This window comes from Pseudoliparis swirei, chromosome 10, assembly GCF_029220125.1.
Source record: "Pseudoliparis swirei isolate HS2019 ecotype Mariana Trench chromosome 10, NWPU_hadal_v1, whole genome shotgun sequence".
In the NCBI taxonomy this organism is placed as follows: Eukaryota; Metazoa; Chordata; class Actinopteri; order Perciformes; family Liparidae; genus Pseudoliparis; species Pseudoliparis swirei.
In genome coordinates this window covers 5332016-5351370 of record NC_079397.1, presented here as the reverse complement: position 1 = coordinate 5351370, position 19355 = coordinate 5332016, and the positions used below count along the sequence as shown (strand labels likewise).

Below are 19355 nucleotides of genomic sequence, written 5' to 3'. Positions count from 1 at the left end.
TGGCATGTGTTATGTGCAGGTACAGTGAGATGCAACCAGCAGCTACTTCCTTGTTTTATGGACTGTTTGTTTCAGGCTCTCCTACATTACTATTACGACCGCATGAAAAGATTTCAAGACTGCTGTGCCTCAGATGTGTGTGTTTTTGTATGCTGGGACCTGTGAGTCCGATTATTACCTTCCACATAGCAAAGAGAGAGAGAGGTGAACATGGTCAGTTCTTTCCTCTCAGGGTTCATTGTGGCATGTGGACGAGGCCCATGTGACCTGTGAGGTCTTTTTCCACTGGAGACCAGTGTTCATCACTTGGAAGGAAACTGCCCTCTGCTTCCAATTACACGTCCATGTGAAATGTACAAGCAAGACTTCAAGTGGCTGTGGAAAAACGGAAAGGCAACAGCGGGAGATTGTCGAGAAAATCTTATTGCACAAGACAAGACCTGCTTATTGCAGCATGTTTTGTCCACAACTTTCCCCATTGCATTATGGGGAATTATGCTTAGTTTTTTTGGACCTGGCTTGCCTGTTGTTCAGTAGTTGACCAGGAACCTTTACGCCATGGAGCCTGTTTGGCTGCCTTCGCTCTTATTACAAGGGATGGGTATCGTTTGGGTTTTTTCTGATACCTGTGCTAAACCGGTACTTTTAAAACGATACCGGTGCCTAATATTGGCACCGGTTTTCGGTACCCAACCCTACTTATTACTCAGCAGATGAGAGATAGTGCACAGAGGCTTGATCCCATCTGTCCTGCTGTCATGGTTGGTTCCCTGATAAATTCAATTCAATTCAATTCAGTTTATTTGTATAGCCCAATTTCACAAATTACAAATTTGTCTCGGAGTGCTTTACAATCTGTACACATAGACATCCCTGCCCCAAAACCTCACATCGGACCAGGAAAAACTCCCAAATAACCCTTCAGGGGGAAAAAAGGGAAGAAACCTGCAGGAGAGCAACAGAGGAGGATCCCTCTCCAGGATGGACAGATGCAATAGATGTCATGTGACCAGAAGGACAGATTAGAGTTAAAATACATTCAATGAATATGACAGAGTGTATGAATAGTTCATAGTAGGCATTATTCCACGATGGAGACCTCCACGATCCATCAGGCAGATGGCGGTGGGGAGGAGGAGTGGGCGGAGTCTCAACAGTGGGCGGAGTCTCAACAGGACAGTGGCGTAGTCAGGAGCAGGAATTCCACGACCCAGACCTCGATGATCCATCAGGCAGATAGGATCTATGCCGTCTCATAGGGTCCGATGACCCCATGAGACGTGAAGTCAAAAGGACTCCGGGGAGAAAGCAGAGTTAGTAACGTGTGATTGAGAGATGAAAATTCATCCCTAAGGAGAGAAAAGAGGAGATAGGTACTCAGTGCATCCTAAAACGTCCCCCGGCAGCTATAAGCCTATAGCAGCATATCAAGGGGCTGGACCAGGGCAAACCTGATTCAGCCCTAACTATAAGCTCTGTCAAAGAGGAAGGTCTTAAGTCTACTCTTAAACGAGGTGACTGTGTCTGCCTCCTGGACTGAAATTGGAAGCTGGTAAATAGGACAATGTTAAAACAATGTTCCATTTGTTGTCAAATATAGATAATATAAGATGTTTGTTTTTTAATTGCTTGAAGTGTTTTAATGGACCATATTAGAATGTAGAGTGTTTGATTATTTACCTCCAGGGGCAAAGAGTTATTAAAAAAACATCCATAATTCATGCGCAGCTAAGTGATTTTAGAAGCATACATGTGCGCTCTGATGATATGTGTGTCCATCATTAACACCACACACCACAGAGGTGCGGTTGCTCTAATTACATGCTCCCCATATGTATTTAGACTAGTTCTCGGACTAGGAACTGGCATTTGAAAGGCTATTGGTTTAAATTAAAGAAACTAAAGTACATTTCTCACAGCGTGGTATTGGTCAAAATCTTTTTTTCTTGTTCAGCCAGAACAATTCAAAACACTCCTTGAAGGGTCTTATAATGATAATTCATGATACTGAGTACTCCTTTATTCCTGCCGCCTCAAAGGATCGGATAGTGGGCCGATGGATAGATTCTCCTTGCATGTACTCGACAGGCGTTAGTAATGAGAGAGAAGGGGAGCGTTTTGTATCTGCCGTTTGTCTGGGCTCCAGAGTGCTGGAACCTCTGGTGTGTATTTGCTCGAGCAAACAAGTAGTCGCTGAAGGTCCATCGATTGGTGGGCAGTATTGGCTTTCCTCCTTCGTTAATACCAGGAGCCCACAGCTGTGTCTGAATCAATGGAGGGTTTGATAGGACTAATTCTCACTAGCTCATGAGCCACACTGATTACTGGAGGTTTCTTATGTTTCAACTAAAGAAACCCCCTAAAGTTCAGTTATCCTGTTGCTTCCACACTTTATTTATGTTTCTGACCTTGATTGCAAGCTGTTGCTGAATGTGGTCGTTTTGGGCTCCCCAGAGTAAACAGCATTCTCTGGTAAAAAGGACCGTTTCTCTTTTTTTCTTCTCAAATACTGTGTTGTTGTTTTTATGTTTTTTTATTCAAGCATAATTACGTAACAGATGATTTAATAGTGTGGTATATTTTAACAACAAATATCTAAAATAGAGCAGAAAAGATAAGTGATTAATTGATTAGTCGATCCACAGAAAATGTATTTGCAGCTACTTTTATAATTGACTAATTATCCCATAATTGTCTATCATCAAAATAAAAACCTCTCTGGTTCCAGCTTCTCAAATGTGCTAATTTGCAGCTTAAAAAAAATAAAAATAAAATATTTTCTACATTTCATTGAGTAAATCAGGGGTTCCCAAACTTTTTAGACCACGCACCCCCTTCTACATCCCGACCGGGTTCACGCACCCCCAATCCCCCACACCTTAAAAAAAAAAACGCAACAGAATGCAAGAGTTGTTGACGGGGGTGCTAGTGAGAGTGTGCTCACCTGTGCGCGCATCACGGCTGGGCGTTACGCGCGCCGGCATCGAGCCGAGAAGAGTTGTTGACGGGGGGGGAGCGATGCGCGTTATGGGAGCGGCGGCGCTGGGCTTAGCCCAGAGGAGTGAAGCAGCGAAATTTGTAGACATAGAAACTCTCAGACAGCAGCTTGCTGTTACGTGCGCCTGCTGCCAGTCTGACTCCGCTGCTTTGGGTGAATGACGTCACGTGCGACCTGGAGGTGTTAACCACTTGTGTGCCAAATCTTTATTTTTTATTTTTTTAAATTAACATTCGGTGCTAATTAAAAAACATCCGGGGCTTTAGCCCCGGGTTTTTTAGCCTAGGGACGCCACTGGTTAAGACCGAAATGACACTTGAGAGCCCTGAGAATGTTTAATATTAATTATTACACCATTACACCATTACATTTTTCCTCTCGCGCACCCCCTAGAGGCAGCTCGCGCACCCCCAGGGGTGCGTGCACCACACTTTGGGAATCCCTGGAGTAAATGATTCATCAAGGAAATAATTGGCAAACCAGAAAAAATAAATAGTTACATTTCTCACCTAGAAAATGCCAGACATTACCTTGGTGGCTTATATATATATATATATATATATATATATATATATATATATATATTGAAATGAATGGTTTAAATGCTCACAATCCCAAAAGTAATCATATATTGGGTGGCACACCTTGAAGTTATTTATTTCGTAATTTATAAATATGTTCCAAAAAAAGTATTTGTTCCAAGAGGTCACATGCACTGCAATTGAGCTGTGCTTGGCACCCCATAAGCAACATGAAACTCATATTAATTTAGCAGATTTTTAAACTTGCACTCATACTACAAGGTCTAAGGTATTACATTACTTTTTATTTGAAAAGCTTCAACTCACTAAACCTTCAGCTAATAGTAATATCCTGCATTAAATATCTAGCTTAGAATCTGGGGACAGGTTGAGCGATGATTGATGGTGCCTTTTCTCTTTGGTGCTCGGCTACTTGGCTATCTAGGCAGAACTATGTGATATGTCTAAGAAGTTTGAAAAATTCATCAGTATTTCTCAAAAATAAAACAAATTTCATGCAGGACAAAAAAATGTGACGATGAAGGATGATGTGTCCTGCGGTCAATTGAGCCGAAATAAAAACCCCATTGCTTTAGTGAAATGATGTGAGTATGACTCATGAGAATAAGAGGCTAGTACTTGAAAGAAAAAATATCTATAAAAGTCCTCTTCTCACTTTCACAAAGAATCAAGCTGGAGGTGTGTCTGACTATTGAAGAAAAAGAGGGAAAGTGCACTTCTGGAAAAGCAGAAGTAGATGTCCAATAAGTTGGCATTCCCCAAATGTTCTTATCAAAGCGTTACACTGCCGAATAATAGTCAAATGCACTCAGACATCCATTATGCTGTCATACTCTGGAAATAGGAGCAACATGGCAGCGAGAGACTTCCATTTCACGTATTGACCTCAAGAGGAGGGGCAACATGTCGCCTCATAGGAAGCTATGGCTTCAGAGAAATGGTTAATTCACTTCCATTCCAAGAGTTTCCTTTCTTAAAACCACTATATAGAGTGCTCAATCAAAGTATTTCATGCCAGCACTGCAGCAAGAAGCCAACACTTTAAGTGAAGGATAAGGTTTTCTTATCTTTTGAAAGTCCACAGTGCCTTTTTTCTTGGAAATGTTCTTTATCTTAGTGATTTCATTGGGTAATTTCAACGTAGATATTTTTTAATCACAGCAAACGCATGTTGGAAGACAACATTTTGCCACATTGCCGCCTCAATCTAAGGTTGTCAGCCTGTCGTTGAATTCACTCGCATAATCTGTTTTAGGTTTTAACAAATCAAACTTGTGTGTTGGACTTTATCTACCGTTGACAAGGTGTCACAAAGATTGACAGCAAGCACATCCGTGACTGACAGTGTCGTGGCATCGCAGACAATCAAAATGTTGATATTGGAATCCAGCATTGTGGAAATGACACCAGATGAGAAATGGAAATTCCCCACGCAATTCTTCTGTCCCATGAGACTTGGGACTATCGCTTTTCCTCTTCTTCCTTCTCGTCACCCTGTCCTACTAAACAATTGAATGTGTCTAGTCCGGCACATTTTAAATATTCTCAAAATGATGTGTTTTCAAAATAAGAGATCATTAATCAACATCTAAGTGGGCCAAGTGGCACTTGACATTCTAAAAACACTCCTTGATTGCACTGAAGAGGAGCATTTTCTTTATTTTAAATCACTTCTTAAAACCCATTTTTTATAGAACAGCTTTTAAGTGACGTCGTCCTTTTATGCAGATCTTTGGTTCCCCCAATTTAGTTGGTCTGTTTTTTTAACCCTTGTGTTGCCTGAGGGTCATTTTGACCCGAATCAATATTACACCCTCCCCCCGCCTTTGGGTCATTTTGACCCGATTCAATGTTTCACCCTCCTGTTACCTTTATATTTACTAACATATTTTACCCTTTGGGTTCAATTTGACGCCAGCAATTAAAACCTCCAGAAAATTATTAGAATTAATATTGTTTTCCAAGTTTAAGTGTGAGGCACTTTATGTTTGTTTGTTGACTACCGAAAGAACACCGACATTAAACATTGAATGGGGTCAAATTAATCCTAAGGCGGGGGGAGGGTGTAATATTGATTCGGGTCAAAATGACCCTAAGGCAACACAAGGGTTAAAGAAAGCAGGGTTCTGCTCTAACAATGGTATTGTCTCTCTTTCAGTATGAATGGACAGAAGCAGTGGACACGGGTGGCCGTGATGGCACTCCTGGTGCTAACGGTGATGGCAGCTGAAGGCGGCAAAGCGGAGAAACAAGGTGAAGTTTGCAAAGCCCTGGAAAGTCTCTTCAACTTTTGAAACATCCATAGACGTATCCATCTCTGCAGGTTTAGATTGCCTTGACATGGTATATTAATAACAGAAGCCCCATGATGTTCAACATTAACTACACGCTACGACTTTGATGATTGAGAAGCAATGTGTCAATTAACCTCATAAAAATAACAATAACTTGTCCCAATGAAGGGACATGCAGTGCTATCACCCCCCGCCCCCCCCCTATAATGCTGCACTGTTATAAATGTCACTAACAGTTTAATTCAATCCAATTCAGTTTATTCGTTTAGCCCATTTTCGCAAATTACAAATTTGTCTCAGAGTGCTTTACAATCTGTACATATAGACATCCCAGTCCCAAAACCTCACATCGGATCAGGAAAAACTCAAAAATAACCCTTCACGGGGGAAAAAATGGAAGAAACCTTCAGGAGAGCAACAGAGGAGGATCCCTCTCCAGGATGGACAGGTGTAATAGATGTCATGTGTACAGAAGGAATCATAACACACAAATTAAAACACAGTAACCACACAATCAATGAATATGACAGAGTGTATGAATAGTTGGTAGTAGTTATATTCCATGATCCAGACCTCGATGATCCATCAGGCAGATAGGATCTATGACGTCTCATAGGGTCCGATGACCCCATGAGACGTGAAGTCAAAAGGACTCCAGGGAGAAAGTATAGTTAGTAATGTGTGATGGAGAGATGAAAATTCATCCACAAGGAGGGAGAAAAGAGGAGATAGGTGCTCAGTGTATCCTAAACGTCCCCCAGCAGCCTAACAACTTATTTAGTTGGACACAACTCTTGACAATATTTGAAAATGTAAATAGCCTTTGGGGTTGAATTAATTGGTCTCTGTTGAGAATTTTGCAGAAACAGAGCAATAACTTACAAGAAAAGCTAAATAAGTCCGGTAATTCCCACTTGGGTAAAAAAACAAAACATTTGTCTAATTTAAATTCAAGTAAACTAAATTAATTCAAATTGAAAAATAGCATTAGCACTAAACTCATTACATCTGACTTAAAATAATATAAAAATGTTCAAGAAGGGTTAAATATCCACAGACACTGCAACACGCAGTCACCATTTCTTGTCTTAAAACCTAAATCCATAAATTGCCTGCTAAAATCCATGGGGAAAAAAAGTGTAAAATAAAAAATGTAGGCCTGTACAGCGAAAAGGAGTTGTCCTCATCAATGTAAGACAAATAAAAACTGTTGTATGTTTGATCCTGCAGGAAAGAAGGAGCGCAAGTCAGACTGTGGGGACTGGCAGTGGAGTGTGTGCGTAGCCAACGAAGGGGACTGTGGACTCGGCACCAGGGAGGGAACACGCACCGGAACCGACTGCAAGCAGACCATCAAGACCCAACGCTGCAAGATCCCCTGCAACTGGAAGAAGAAGTTTGGAGGTCGGGGAGGACACATCCATTTCTTAACACATCTGAACACTTTGAAATAGTATTCGTGAATATAACGTTTGGCAGGCCTATGTGTCGCGTCACCCACGTGTAATGTACACACGGCTCCTGGCTCTCTCTCACCCCACATCTACTCATAATGTATGCTGGCCTGTCACTCACACAAACAATGCTCCCGTTTGTACAATAGGAATGAGAAAGCTGGCTGATTAGAGGTACAAAAAAGAAAATGTGATACATCGACATGGAAAACGATAGAATAATCGTCCTGCTTTGTCATTTGTTTATTGGGTTAGAGACGGTGCAGCCTTCGCAGCTGAAATGTCTTGCAGTGACAACCCTAGGGGACTTTTGTTCCCCCAGTAAGGCCTGTCAGGCAAGAGCATGCTGCTCTGCAATGAGCCTGTCACGAGTGATGAACACACTGCAGGAAATCAGGGTCCCGCTAACTAGCTATATAGATTATAGCAGTAAAACTTTTGGGGTAGTTGCAATAACTATTATGCCTCTGGCCTTTAAATTCTAGGAAGTTACTATAGAAAATAAAACAAATAGGAAATTAAAGAGAAGAAGGGGCCTCTCTTGTGTTGTACATGTAGAAGCCTTTTTTCATTTGACGCTGAGAGAAAGATTGTTTAACCCTCCTGTTGCCGTAGGGTCAATTTGACCCCATTCAATGTTTAACCCTCCTGTTACCTTTATATTTACTGACATATTTTACCCTCGGGGTCAATTTGACCCCAGCAATTAAAACCTCCAGAAAATTATAAGAATTAATATTGTTTTCCAAGTTTAAGTGTGAGGTACTTTATGTTTGTTTGTTGACTACCTAAATAACCCTTTAAATATATAAAAAAGTTGATATTTCTTATATGTTTGACAGTGAAAAACAGCCTGGGGTCAAATTGACCCGAAAGAACACCGACATTAAACATTGAATGGGGTCAAATTGACCCTAAGGTAAAAGGAGGGTTAAACATTGAATGGGGTCAAATTGACCCTAAGGTAACAGGAGGGTTAAACAAATACAAGGTGTTTTTTTTGGAATTAGTAAAACAATCTTTTGATTTTCTGAAATACAATAGGATTTCTTAAAATAAGATTTAATATGTAGGCTTTGCAAGATGAAAAGCGAACTTGACGTTAGCTTGGGACACTCCTTTTGAGCTATATTTCATTTTATTTATTTGTTGTGTGCCTGTAAAAAGCATAATCGTTTCACAAAAAAAGATGCAGTAAAATAACCTGTGCCTTAATCTATATATTTAACTTTGTTGTGGTGATTGTGTCTTACAATATATTAAGTGTAAGTATATATATTTTTTCAACTAAATAGACAATGATACTTGGTAAGATTTAGCATTTTAGGTGTGAGGATGCTTTAGCAAATCCTAACGATAAATGACTACTGCAACATGTGTTGCCCACGCCACAAGAAATGTGTTGGAATTGGTGGGAAAAGACCCTGCAATAAAATGGTGTATTCAGAAATGAATCAGCATACTGTATGAGCATTAACATTATGTGGCTGTAGATATAAGATCAAGAACCGTGTAACAATGTGTAAATTAGGAATCAGTTCTTTTTCTCTGAGTCTTTCTGGAGTCAAGATATATGTGCACGAAATCATAGACATAAAGCACCTAAAAAAGGGATTTGATGTTGAAAAGTGCGACAATATCTTTTGACCACTTTCGAACGATAACCTTAAAATGTTCTTCTTAGAAAGTATTTGAAACTGGTGCTGACATTTTTTGACAGGGCCCGATTATAAATAATGAATCACCCTGAGATCTAAATAGGACTCTGTTTGGATGCATGGTTATAAGTGAGTGTGTTCACACAGCTACAACCATGTTGTTGCCTACTTGTATAAGATGGCACCTTTAAGAGGACATGGGCTGCCTGTGAAACTCCCAGGAGCCAGCCAGGAAGCTCTCTCTCTCTCTCTCCCTCCCCCTCTCTCTATCTCTCAGAGACAAATTATAGAGGCGGAGGTTTTTAAAGTTGGATGGTCCGGAAGTCCCTGTAGGATTCTTGCAACAATGGCCCCCGTCTCTCCCTCGCTCCCTTCCTCACCCTTTATCTCCCCTCTCCCCCTCCTCTGATGAGCACCCGGGGATCTCAGGGGCAGTGACAAGGGATCCGACGCTTTCATGTGAGAGGAAGCTGACGAATGAGTGTCACGGCCTCCAGGGAGCCCGACTAGAGTGGCAACAAAATAATGGAGGGAGATGTGAGAGACATGGACATAGTGCACACACACAAACACACACACACACACACACACCAACACACTGGCCACTGCTTGCATCCTCTCGGCGTGGAGTTTAAAAGTGCTTTCATATCAAATGAAAGCCCATTTATTACAGGTGCTGATAAAAGTACTTTCACTTCTGTGCTGTCAGTTTATTATTGCCAGGATGTACAGGAGCCAGGCGGCTTCTGATTACATTCATCTGTTGCCGGGTTTCATTATATAGGAAAAACGGAATCAGAACAGCGAAGCAGCATCTGCTGCTCTTCGGAAAAAGAAATGAGCATTTTGTATTTCGGTTTAAACAAGTGTCTCGTGATATGTTCTTGTGGCTCTTGGACGGTTTCTATTGATAGGAAGGGGATAACGGCGTTAATACAAAGCATTCATCAAACAACCATTCACAGTGTGTTTCTCACAACTCCTCTGGCTCCAAGGGGGTTGATTCATTGACTGATTTCGATTGACTGCTTTTATTTGGGTCTTCGAAGAGGCATACAGAAGAAATCAAGCAGAACAACTGGGATCACCAAACACAATCTAGATTTGATTGTGTTTTGGTTTTATCAGGTTTTCTGCTTGATTTCTCCCGTATTATACCTCCTTCACTGAACACAAAGTACCTAATGAAGTATTTCTGTCTTCCTGTGTGTGCTGCAGGGGAATGCAAGTACGACTTCCAGGCTTGGGGGGAGTGCGATCTGGCGGCAGGCAAGAAGAACAGGACGGGCGTGCTGAAGCGAGCGCTCATGGATGCGACCTGCGCCGCCACTGTCACCGCCACCAAGCCCTGTGGGAAAATCCCCAAGACTAAGCTGCAAGGTAAACCAAGAGGAATGAATCATCACTCCATCGAATGCAACTCTCGGCGGACAGCGGGGGTGCACAGTTCATGAATCATCGCGTCCTCAAAAAAAAGATAACACGAGATTGTAGGCACTGGAACAAAAGATGTGATATTTTCTGGTGCAGAACACAACTTCAACCATTCAGGATGGCAACTTTTAGGATGCCTTTAATAATTCATAAAGAGAAAAGTGACACTTTCCTTTGTGCTCGCTGAGAAAGAAACATATTGGCACAATAACATTTATTGAAGAAATGCCAGTAGCACTTTAAAATATCTGCAGAAAAAAATAATTCACTCTGGACAAAGCAACGTATAATTGAGCGCTCTAACAAGCCATAGTCCATTTGGTCGTTTTCAGTCGTGAACTATTTAGTCTGTTTAAATAAAAAATTAAAATATTCGCTAAAAAGAAGAAGGAGCAAATTCATCTTTTTTTGTTGTTGTAAAAGCTGCCTTTTCTCCATCGGGAATTGTGGAAATGTGAAAGTTCATTCACTCATCTACAGTCGTACAGAGTCTTCTCCTGCACTCTCTCTCAGATAACTTCATTAAAGTTGCTATTTTTGCCGACTTCCAGCATCCCTCCAGCAGAAGGCCCAAACAATCCTCTTCCACCTGCATTAATCTGACGATCACATGATTCCATCTGAACGAATGCCTACGCAGACGGGCCGTTTTGGTTGGCCCACAAACAAAAGTACAATGGCTGCGTTCGCAAACAGCCAAAACGAGCCTTTGACTGAAGCCGACTTTACAAGACTTATCCGCGGACTTTCTAATGTAAGCTTGAACTTAGGGGGGGTTTGTTGCAACATGGCGTTGCAACCTTAATGTTGTCTTTCTGGACTAGTTTGAAAGCTGGAAATGTTATTTAATTTTTATTTATATTGAGAAATAGCGCGTCAGCGGGTCGGTTTGGATCAAAAGAACTGCAAGGACAAAGTCAGGATTCACAAGAAGAAGCGCTCCAGTACTTTCTTGCACTGTCAAATCACTGTAAACAATTACAGGGAATGATACATTGGTTGCTTTGTTTAATTAATTACAGCTGAAGGGATGTTTACCAAGGATGTGTCTCTGTTTATTCAGAGGAACTGCTTCACTGCTTCCCGGTGACACGCTTTGATATTCCGTGAGTTTTTTTAATGTGTTTTAGCTGAAATATTATAATTATATTTGAATCATGGTTATTTAGCATCAGTATGTGTATTTGAGAGTGGCCGTCTTCTCTTTGTGACGGATGTATTTATCCGGTCTCCTAGGCAACATCTACACTGTAAAACTTTTCACTGTAAAATTACAGTAATTTACAGGCGAAACTGCTGCCAGTAAATTACTGTAGTTTTACAGTATCTCTACTGTATCAAAAGAATACAGCAGCTTGCTGTATTCTTTTGATACTGTAATTTACTGTAATAATTCAAAATTACAGTAAATTACTGGCAGCAGTTTCGCCTGTAAGTTACTGTAAAATGTACAGTAATATGGAAATACAGTAACTTGTAATCAAAATGTAAAGTAATTTGCTAAATGAATTCGTAAAATAACAGGACTTTTAGTGTTAGCTCTTTACCCCAAAACATTTAGGAAACTGTAGCGGAAGCATCTGTCAAATTAACAAGCATGAAAAAGAACAATTTGCAATAAATAAGACAATAGGACATATTCATAATATTCTTGTTTATTAGAATAGCCTTGACAAAAAATAGCATCCAAATAACTGATTCAAATATTCTAGCCCTTAGAAATCAAAATGGTATGGATAAGTTGCATGTGTGAGTGTGTTTTTCCTAGTGAGTGCATGGTTATCGGACAAAATGTGTACTTGATGAACTGAGTAAATACTAATGTTTCAAAAGAAAAGAGCCTCCCCATTACGCTAGGGGGTTTTACTTAACAGAACAATACTGACTATTGAACAATACTGTGTGCTAGCCCAAAACACAAAATAGCTATTACACATATAAATACTGGTGTGAATGAATTTTTTTATGTGTGTGTATTTGTACGTTGTGCATTGTACTTTACAGACTGAGACAATAGTGTTATGTTTCAAAAGGAAAGAGCCTCCCCAGTACGCTAGAGTTTTTTACTTGACAGATCTATGCTGTTGAACAATATTGTGCGCTAACTTCAAAATTTAACAGAAATAATGTCTGGTTGGACATTGTTAAGATAATAGATACAAATAAAACAAAAATAGCCCTTACAAATACAAATAGCAATGTGAATGAGTGAGACACATCCATAGATATGAAGGATTAGTGAGTGTGTATATGTGTACTCATCTGAACTCCATGGACAATGTGAAGAAGTGAGACCCATACATAGAAGGATGTGGGTGTGGGTGTGTGCGTCTGTGTGGGTGTGTTTGTGTATGTGTGTGTGTGTGTGTGTGTGTGTGTGTGTGTGTGTGTGTGCATGTGTGCGTGCGTGTGTATGTGTACTCATCTGAACTCCATGGACAGAGTCAGGGTAGTGATAAACTCATACAAAGTCCCACTCGAAGTCCATGAGCTTCCTCAAGAGGGTGCACACATGCGGATTCAGGGATGTCGCTTTCTTTAGGACCATTCGCCCGCTCTTCTTGCTGGTCACCTTTCCCTGACGTGCCTTTGTCCCTCTCTCTGGGTTAATCCCAACACAGCTTCTGGCGAGCATGACAAGGTAAAACAAAAAGAAATAGTCAAACCACTTCTAAACTATTGTTAATGGCCACCACATATTGTTAGCATAATCATTCTTTTTCCTACTTTATGTTTATAATACATATTAGAGTAGATATATGGGAACATTTTGCTATATTTAGTTTTATATGCATCACATCTTTGGAATGTGCAAATTCAGTTTTTTTCTTGTACATAAGTACACGTCTTTATTACAGTAAAATGCAAAATATTATTACAAAGCACCTCTGATTAAATATGAGATTGTGTTATGTTTATCACTATGAAACAGATCTGAAGCATTTAGATTGAAAAGCATTAGAATGCAAATAATTCCAATGGCATCTATGAGTACAAATGCTAGTAAGCGTAAGCAACCGGTGTTACGATAATTAGGGGTCTTTGCTATTTTTCTACCCTACAAGCGGTATCTAGCCCCAATAAATCTCCTAACCACTCGAGTCGAATGTCTATTTCTCTTTATTTTAGAACCAAAGATAAATCTCTTTATGGAATTAACTTTATGTGCTCTGTTCTCTGATTGAAGTCCATGTCCTTTAAACAATTGAACTATCAAGCTTGCATCCTGAAGATACTATATCTATCACATAAAGATAAATGCATGGAGGGCTGTAAGGCCCGAACACCTGAAACGAATGACTTGATATGGGATTCAAACTTACCTCTGTATGAATTCAAGTGTGCAGGCAGCCAGATCCTGATATTGGAGGTTGAAGTTGTAGTAGCATGCGAAGACAACAGCAAGCCCCAAAACAAACGTTGCTCCTTCGACACCACGTGGCCCTCGATGCTAACCATCCAACGCTGGTCAGGAATCATTGGACCTTAAACAAAATGCAAAGTGTTAGGCTGAATGTCAAATTTACCATTTGAAATATAATGAAGTGGCAACATACTGCTATATCTTTTTCTGTATTGTACCGACATTTCCAACTGATATTTGAAAAGATTTTTTAAACAATGTAAGCTTCCGATAGATATCAGGATTTTTAATTCAGTGCGGAATGCTACTTGGCCTGTTGATGTCTCTGCAATGCACATACAGTTGCATGCAACTTAGTGACTGTCCTAAATAGAGACATCTATAGATAAATAATCACCAAACTATTTACAATTTTAAAAGCTATAAAGAGACCTTAATCAGTGGAGAAAATGGAGAAACACAAGCAAACTACTGACATGGCAGAGACAATATTATTATATAGCCTACTGTGTCTGTATTATAGAGACTCAACTGTTTATTAACTATTTAAATTTGTGTAGTCATTTATCCAAGATATTTCTAAGCTATTTATGAATTAGTATATATTTACAGAAATGTAAAGGTGTGTGTATTATATAAAATATGAAAGAAAAACTCACCACAACTGAACTCACTATAACTGAGGGGCTTAGTGCTTACCTAGAATGATCAACCGAGGGCTATCGGGGAGGGCAAGGGATGTCTTCACAGTTGCTGCTGTGTCTGACACCTTTATAGGAGACAACAATATCATTGCAGTTATAAGTTCATGTTAATACAATTTAGCATTGTTTTAACTATGGCTGCCATCAATTTCACTTTTAAGAAAATTATTTTAAAAGATATTTAAATACTTTTAAAGGCTTATCTGGAATAAAGTTGACTACATCAGTTATACTCACATCTGCCTGCAAGATGAGGGCATCTCTCTGCTCTTTGAAGTGTGCCATCAGTAGATCCAGAATATAGGGGAATGTAATACCGTTTTCTTGTGAGAGGACGTTCTTTACTTCATCGTTGCTGGGATTGGCCTTGAAGTATTCCGAGATGATTCTGCCCTGGTTTTCCGGAAATGAAACAGCGGATTACTTGCCATATTAATACCATCCCATACATCCTCCAAAATGTCTTTTGGTCTATCATAAGACCGCATCTGCTGCTTGTGTGAATGAACTTGCTCTCTGACTGAGTCACACTGAAGAAGTGACTGACATGTTTCTTTAACAGGCACATAGTGAACAAAGCATTCCTTTCCAGATTCATTCTGCCCAAGATACAGAGGCACTGGTTCAACATATCTAAACTCATTTAAAAAAAACGTTTTTCTTCTTTTATCCGTTTTTAGAGTACCAGTGTTGCACGCCCGAAATAGATCATCGGATTTCAAGGCATCTAATACATTCTTAACATCACCATCAGGAATCCCCAAAGTTGCCAACTTTTCACTCAGTTTATGAAACAGATGAGACTGACTTATATCATGCACTGCCTGGAAATCTTCAATAATGCTCTGTATAACTGAAGATGGGAGCAACAACTTAGCTTGAAGTTTAAGGTAAAACAAAGCCAAGTTCTTTAGGAAAAGTGACTCATCTGTGCTTTCAGGAAAAACTTCTGCCTGGTCTCCCTCTATGTCATCATTGTTAACATTGGAAGCCCACACCTCAGCTTCTTCATGAGAGCACCCTGCTTGCTCAACAGTATTCTCTCCATTACCTCTACCTGACCATGTCTGTCTGAAAAGATCATCAACTGTACAACCTTTATGTGTTCTTGACAAGTGTGATGAAAACGTGGATATCACAGTAAACACGTTACCACAGTTTTTGAATGGACATATGACTTGTCTTCCCTCTTTAATGTGGGTCTTCAAGTGAGAAAATAAACGTGACAAACTGTCACACTTGACAGTACAGAAATCGAAGTGGCATGACAATAAAACGTCCAACGTTAATGTCCTTATGCCAGAACATCCTTCACTTAATCTTGACTCCCTCTGACCTGGGTGATCTCTATATACATGACATTTTAAAGACAACACTTTGCCAAATGAACGGTTACAACCATGAAAAGCACATTTAAATTTGATGTGGGGGGTGTTTTGGTGAACTTTCATATGCCTTGCAAAGGCATATTTAGTAACACATTCGTGGCCACAAAATTGACAACTGAACATAATGGAAAAATAAGCTAGACTGCTGCCTTTCTTCCCTTGTTAACATGTAAATACTGAATACTATTAGTAACATGTTACTAATAGTATTCAGTATTTAAATATTAACTAAGCTAAGAACAGCTAACTGCTTAGCTAGCTAATGTGCATGCCAACCACATGGAGAAACATGTGCTAACTTAACTAACGTTAGCTAATCACATGTTAACAAAGGTGTTCGAAAACGTAGCCTAAGTTGAAAGTGAACTTACCGTGAGGTAGTTGGTTAGTAGTTGTCCTTTTTTTGTCTGGACTGAAGATTCAGTTGACTTTCCCAAACTGGCGGGGGTAAGACTTAAAAAAATACCCGCGGTGAAGACGTCGGTTCTCCGAGACTTGCACCACTCATTACAAGCAAAAAATGGCGGTGGTGAAAATAAATACAAATATAGCGATATCCTAATAAAGTTGGTGTCTCCTTCACTTGCACGGGAGAAGGAACGGGGTTACTACTGCTGCGACGAGTGAGAACCGATGAACTCACTGTGTCTCCTCCACTTGCACGGGAGAAGGAACGGGGTTACTGCTGCCGCGACCGGAGCGGACCGATCATGATCGCGCACAACGGTGAAAAATAAATAAATACCGCAACTTTTCTTAAAGTGGTAAAACTAAAGTGACTTGGATGTTAACACACGGAAGACGTTATCATTAAAATAGAAACTCACAAGATTGACAGAGGAATTGCAAAACTCTGCTTTGGCTACTCATTTATGAGAACTTCAAAATAGTTACTCTCCCAAGATTCTCAGCGGTACGCAGTAAACTACTGTGAAAAGAAGCACTTGACCGTTAGGATCTGGAAGCAAGCGTTATAACTCCCAGAATGCATTGCTTTTACAGCATTATACAGTAATAGCACAATACAGTATGTTACTGTTAGAATTTCACTGTAAATTTACATCAAAGTGTTACAGTGTAAGATTGACTGCATCTCTTTGTTCAAGCCCATAAACCCTTGAGAATCATTTCAATCCCAGGCAATGCCAGTTGTGATTCACATTCACATCAGCAGGATGGAAATCGACCGAGTCAAGAGCTGAACCGAAGCAGTGAGTGGCCGCTTTAAAGCAGAGTTGAATTGGTTGACCCGCCATGCAGCTGTAATTACGTGCTTTTAGCGTCCTTTGGTCAAAGAAACCAAAGTCATGGAACGCCAACTTCCTCGATTCTACGGGGTAATGGGGCAGTTATTGGTAAAGCGCAGTCCACGCAAGATTTGGGGCCAATGGGGAGAATATCAAAGGCAATAATAACCACGATGTGGAATATATAACCCTCCGCCTGGTGTAAAACTGGTGATAAGAAAGCCTTTGGTCCATTCCAAGTGAGGCGATGCCCTTTTGTTAATTCTGTAAACAAGGATGTATCTGACCCGCTGCGACTGTCCCATTGTCCAAACAGGATTATAATGAGTGCAGAATTGCTGCCAACGTTCATAAACTGCACCCGTATCGCACTCGGCAGACGCCATGTGTGCACACACAGGTTTGCAGATGGAGTTTGCGTAACCCTACTGTCACCTCATCAAACAGCCAGGGTCAGGTGAAACCTCACACGTTAAAACAAATGGACCATTTCTTTTATAGTTTTACGACAGGATGTCTTCAGCTGTAGCGCTGCCAACTGTTGCATGTCTGTCTGCTCGACTGTTTGACTTTCAAGGCAGGAATCTGGTAAATGTTTCACTCGGTAGCACATCATTAAAGCTTTGTGACAGGGAGACCGTGTACTGTATACACCATCTGCGGCTCTCCTATACTTTTATAGCTTATAGAGAATACAGTATGCTGCCGGTAACATATAAAGATATGGATGTAAATGCATTTTAACTTAGGTCACTCCCAACTTAGCAAATACGGCAGCTTGATCAGTGGCCCTACGCTTCAAACCGTGACTCCTCTAGCCTCACTTGTACAGTACGGTTCAGTTTTCACTCGTTATTTTTCAATTCAATTCAATTCAGTTTATTTGTATAGCCCAATTTCACAAATTACAAATTTGTCTCGGAGTGCTTTACAATCTGTACACATAGACATCCCTGCCCCAAAACCTCGCATCGGATCAGGAAAAACTCCCAAATAACCCTTCAGGGGGAAAAAAGGGAAGAAACCTTCAGGAGAGCAACAGAGAAGGATCCCTCTCCAAGATGGACAGGTGCAATAATACTAAACTTACATTTTAGCAGGAAATAGACTTTTTAAAGAATGCAGGTTGGGTTCAAATGCAAACTACATTAAATATGAGACGTGATAACGATGCATTTCGTCACACAGCTTAAAATAAGTCGAATTTGGGTTTTACTCATGACACAAATGGTGGCCGCCTTGGTGAAAGTCCTGTTTTTTCAACCCAACCATCCATCTTCCATTTATCTTTCTACTAAATACCCTTGACTCTCACCTTAACCTCCATCACAATTACAGCCACGTAGAACAGTGAGACGCATAAGGCCACTGACAAACCTGCCATATTTGACAAGTTGGAAGTGGCTGATACTGTAGTCCTCCGAAGAAAAGAAACAGCATCGGTAAATTCAGCAAATATCCAATAATAACGTATTTATGGTAAAGACCTCCAACACCTCATACTCAACACTCTTTTTATTTGGGATCAAAGGGACACACAACGTATTTTCATTTTCAATTTGGAGGACTGGTTGTTTAATGTCCATCCATTTTTATACATCGGTTCATTGTGTCCTGAGCTGTGTGGGATGTAACCTATCCCATAATGCAATGGGTGAGAGGGAGGAATATTCTCAAATATATCAAGTCTCCGTATATTCAAATTGCCTTTGCTGTCGCTATCCTGGTATTGTAAGCGTGATGTAGTGAATATAAAGAAGCTTATGTCAAATAAGGTTTTTCCGTGTGAAGACAAAACTAATCAAATGTATATATTCACGTACTGGAGGTGTGCCTAAAAAGGTGTTTGGTTGGCAGCGCTGCGTACCTGCGCGGCACAATTGTTATGAAGGCCGTATGCGTGGATGCAAAGGGAAAGTCTAAGAGGTGTGTGAGCTGAGAAGCGGAGCGAGGATGACAGCGGCCAAGATGAAGGGAAGCAGTCGGAGGGAGGGAGAGAGAGGGAGAGAGAGAGAGAGAGAGAGAGAGATTCGCTTTCGGAGCAATGTTGCGTGGCGTGATTTTCTACGTCTGCCAGTTGGAAGATAAGGCCTGGGAAGCAAAAGGGGTTTCTGGGGAAAACAAAGAGGGCCTCGCTGTGCACAATGAGGTGTGCGCAGGAAGGGGAATCGTGTCTGGTTTTCTGTGTCGGGGGATGGCAGAGATACAGTCCACAGCAGCGGGTTCAGGAAGCTTATGAAAAAATAAAAGAACAGAAACGCTTGGCTTTGGT

At 40.5% G+C, this 19355-nt stretch overlaps 3 protein-coding genes across 7 annotated transcripts in view; 1 reads left to right on the top strand and 2 right to left on the bottom strand.

The window, feature by feature from the left end:
• chrm2a (cholinergic receptor, muscarinic 2a) overlaps positions 1–19355 on the bottom strand; it is a 125894-nt gene that overhangs the window by 26622 nt on the left and 79917 nt on the right. The gene's annotated exons all lie outside the window — the stretch shown is intronic.
• Positions 1–19355, top strand: part of ptn (pleiotrophin) — a 48469-nt gene that overhangs the window by 24691 nt on the left and 4423 nt on the right. The window contains exons 2-4 of the mRNA XM_056424426.1: positions 5699–5793; positions 7065–7238; positions 10165–10326. Of these exons, the coding sequence (XP_056280401.1) occupies positions 5700–5793; positions 7065–7238; positions 10165–10326 (430 nt within the window). The 5' untranslated portion in view covers position 5699. The remainder of the gene's footprint in view (positions 1–5698; positions 5794–7064; positions 7239–10164; positions 10327–19355) is intronic.
• On the bottom strand, positions 12018–15943 carry LOC130200277 (metal regulatory transcription factor 1-like). Of its 2 annotated transcripts, XM_056424424.1 has the most exons (4): positions 14686–15943; positions 14444–14513; positions 13704–13738; positions 12018–13004 (listed from the first exon to the last, which is right to left on the bottom strand). In XM_056424424.1, the coding sequence occupies exon 1, from the start codon at positions 15897–15899 to the stop codon at positions 14790–14792; it is 1110 nt and encodes a 369-aa protein (XP_056280399.1). In that variant the 5' UTR covers positions 15900–15943; the 3' UTR covers positions 12018–13004; positions 13704–13738; positions 14444–14513; positions 14686–14789. The 2 variants fall into 2 exon arrangements, with proteins under 2 accessions (XP_056280399.1, XP_056280400.1); XM_056424425.1 differs by lacking the exons at positions 12018–13004; positions 13704–13738 and adding an exon at positions 13814–13865.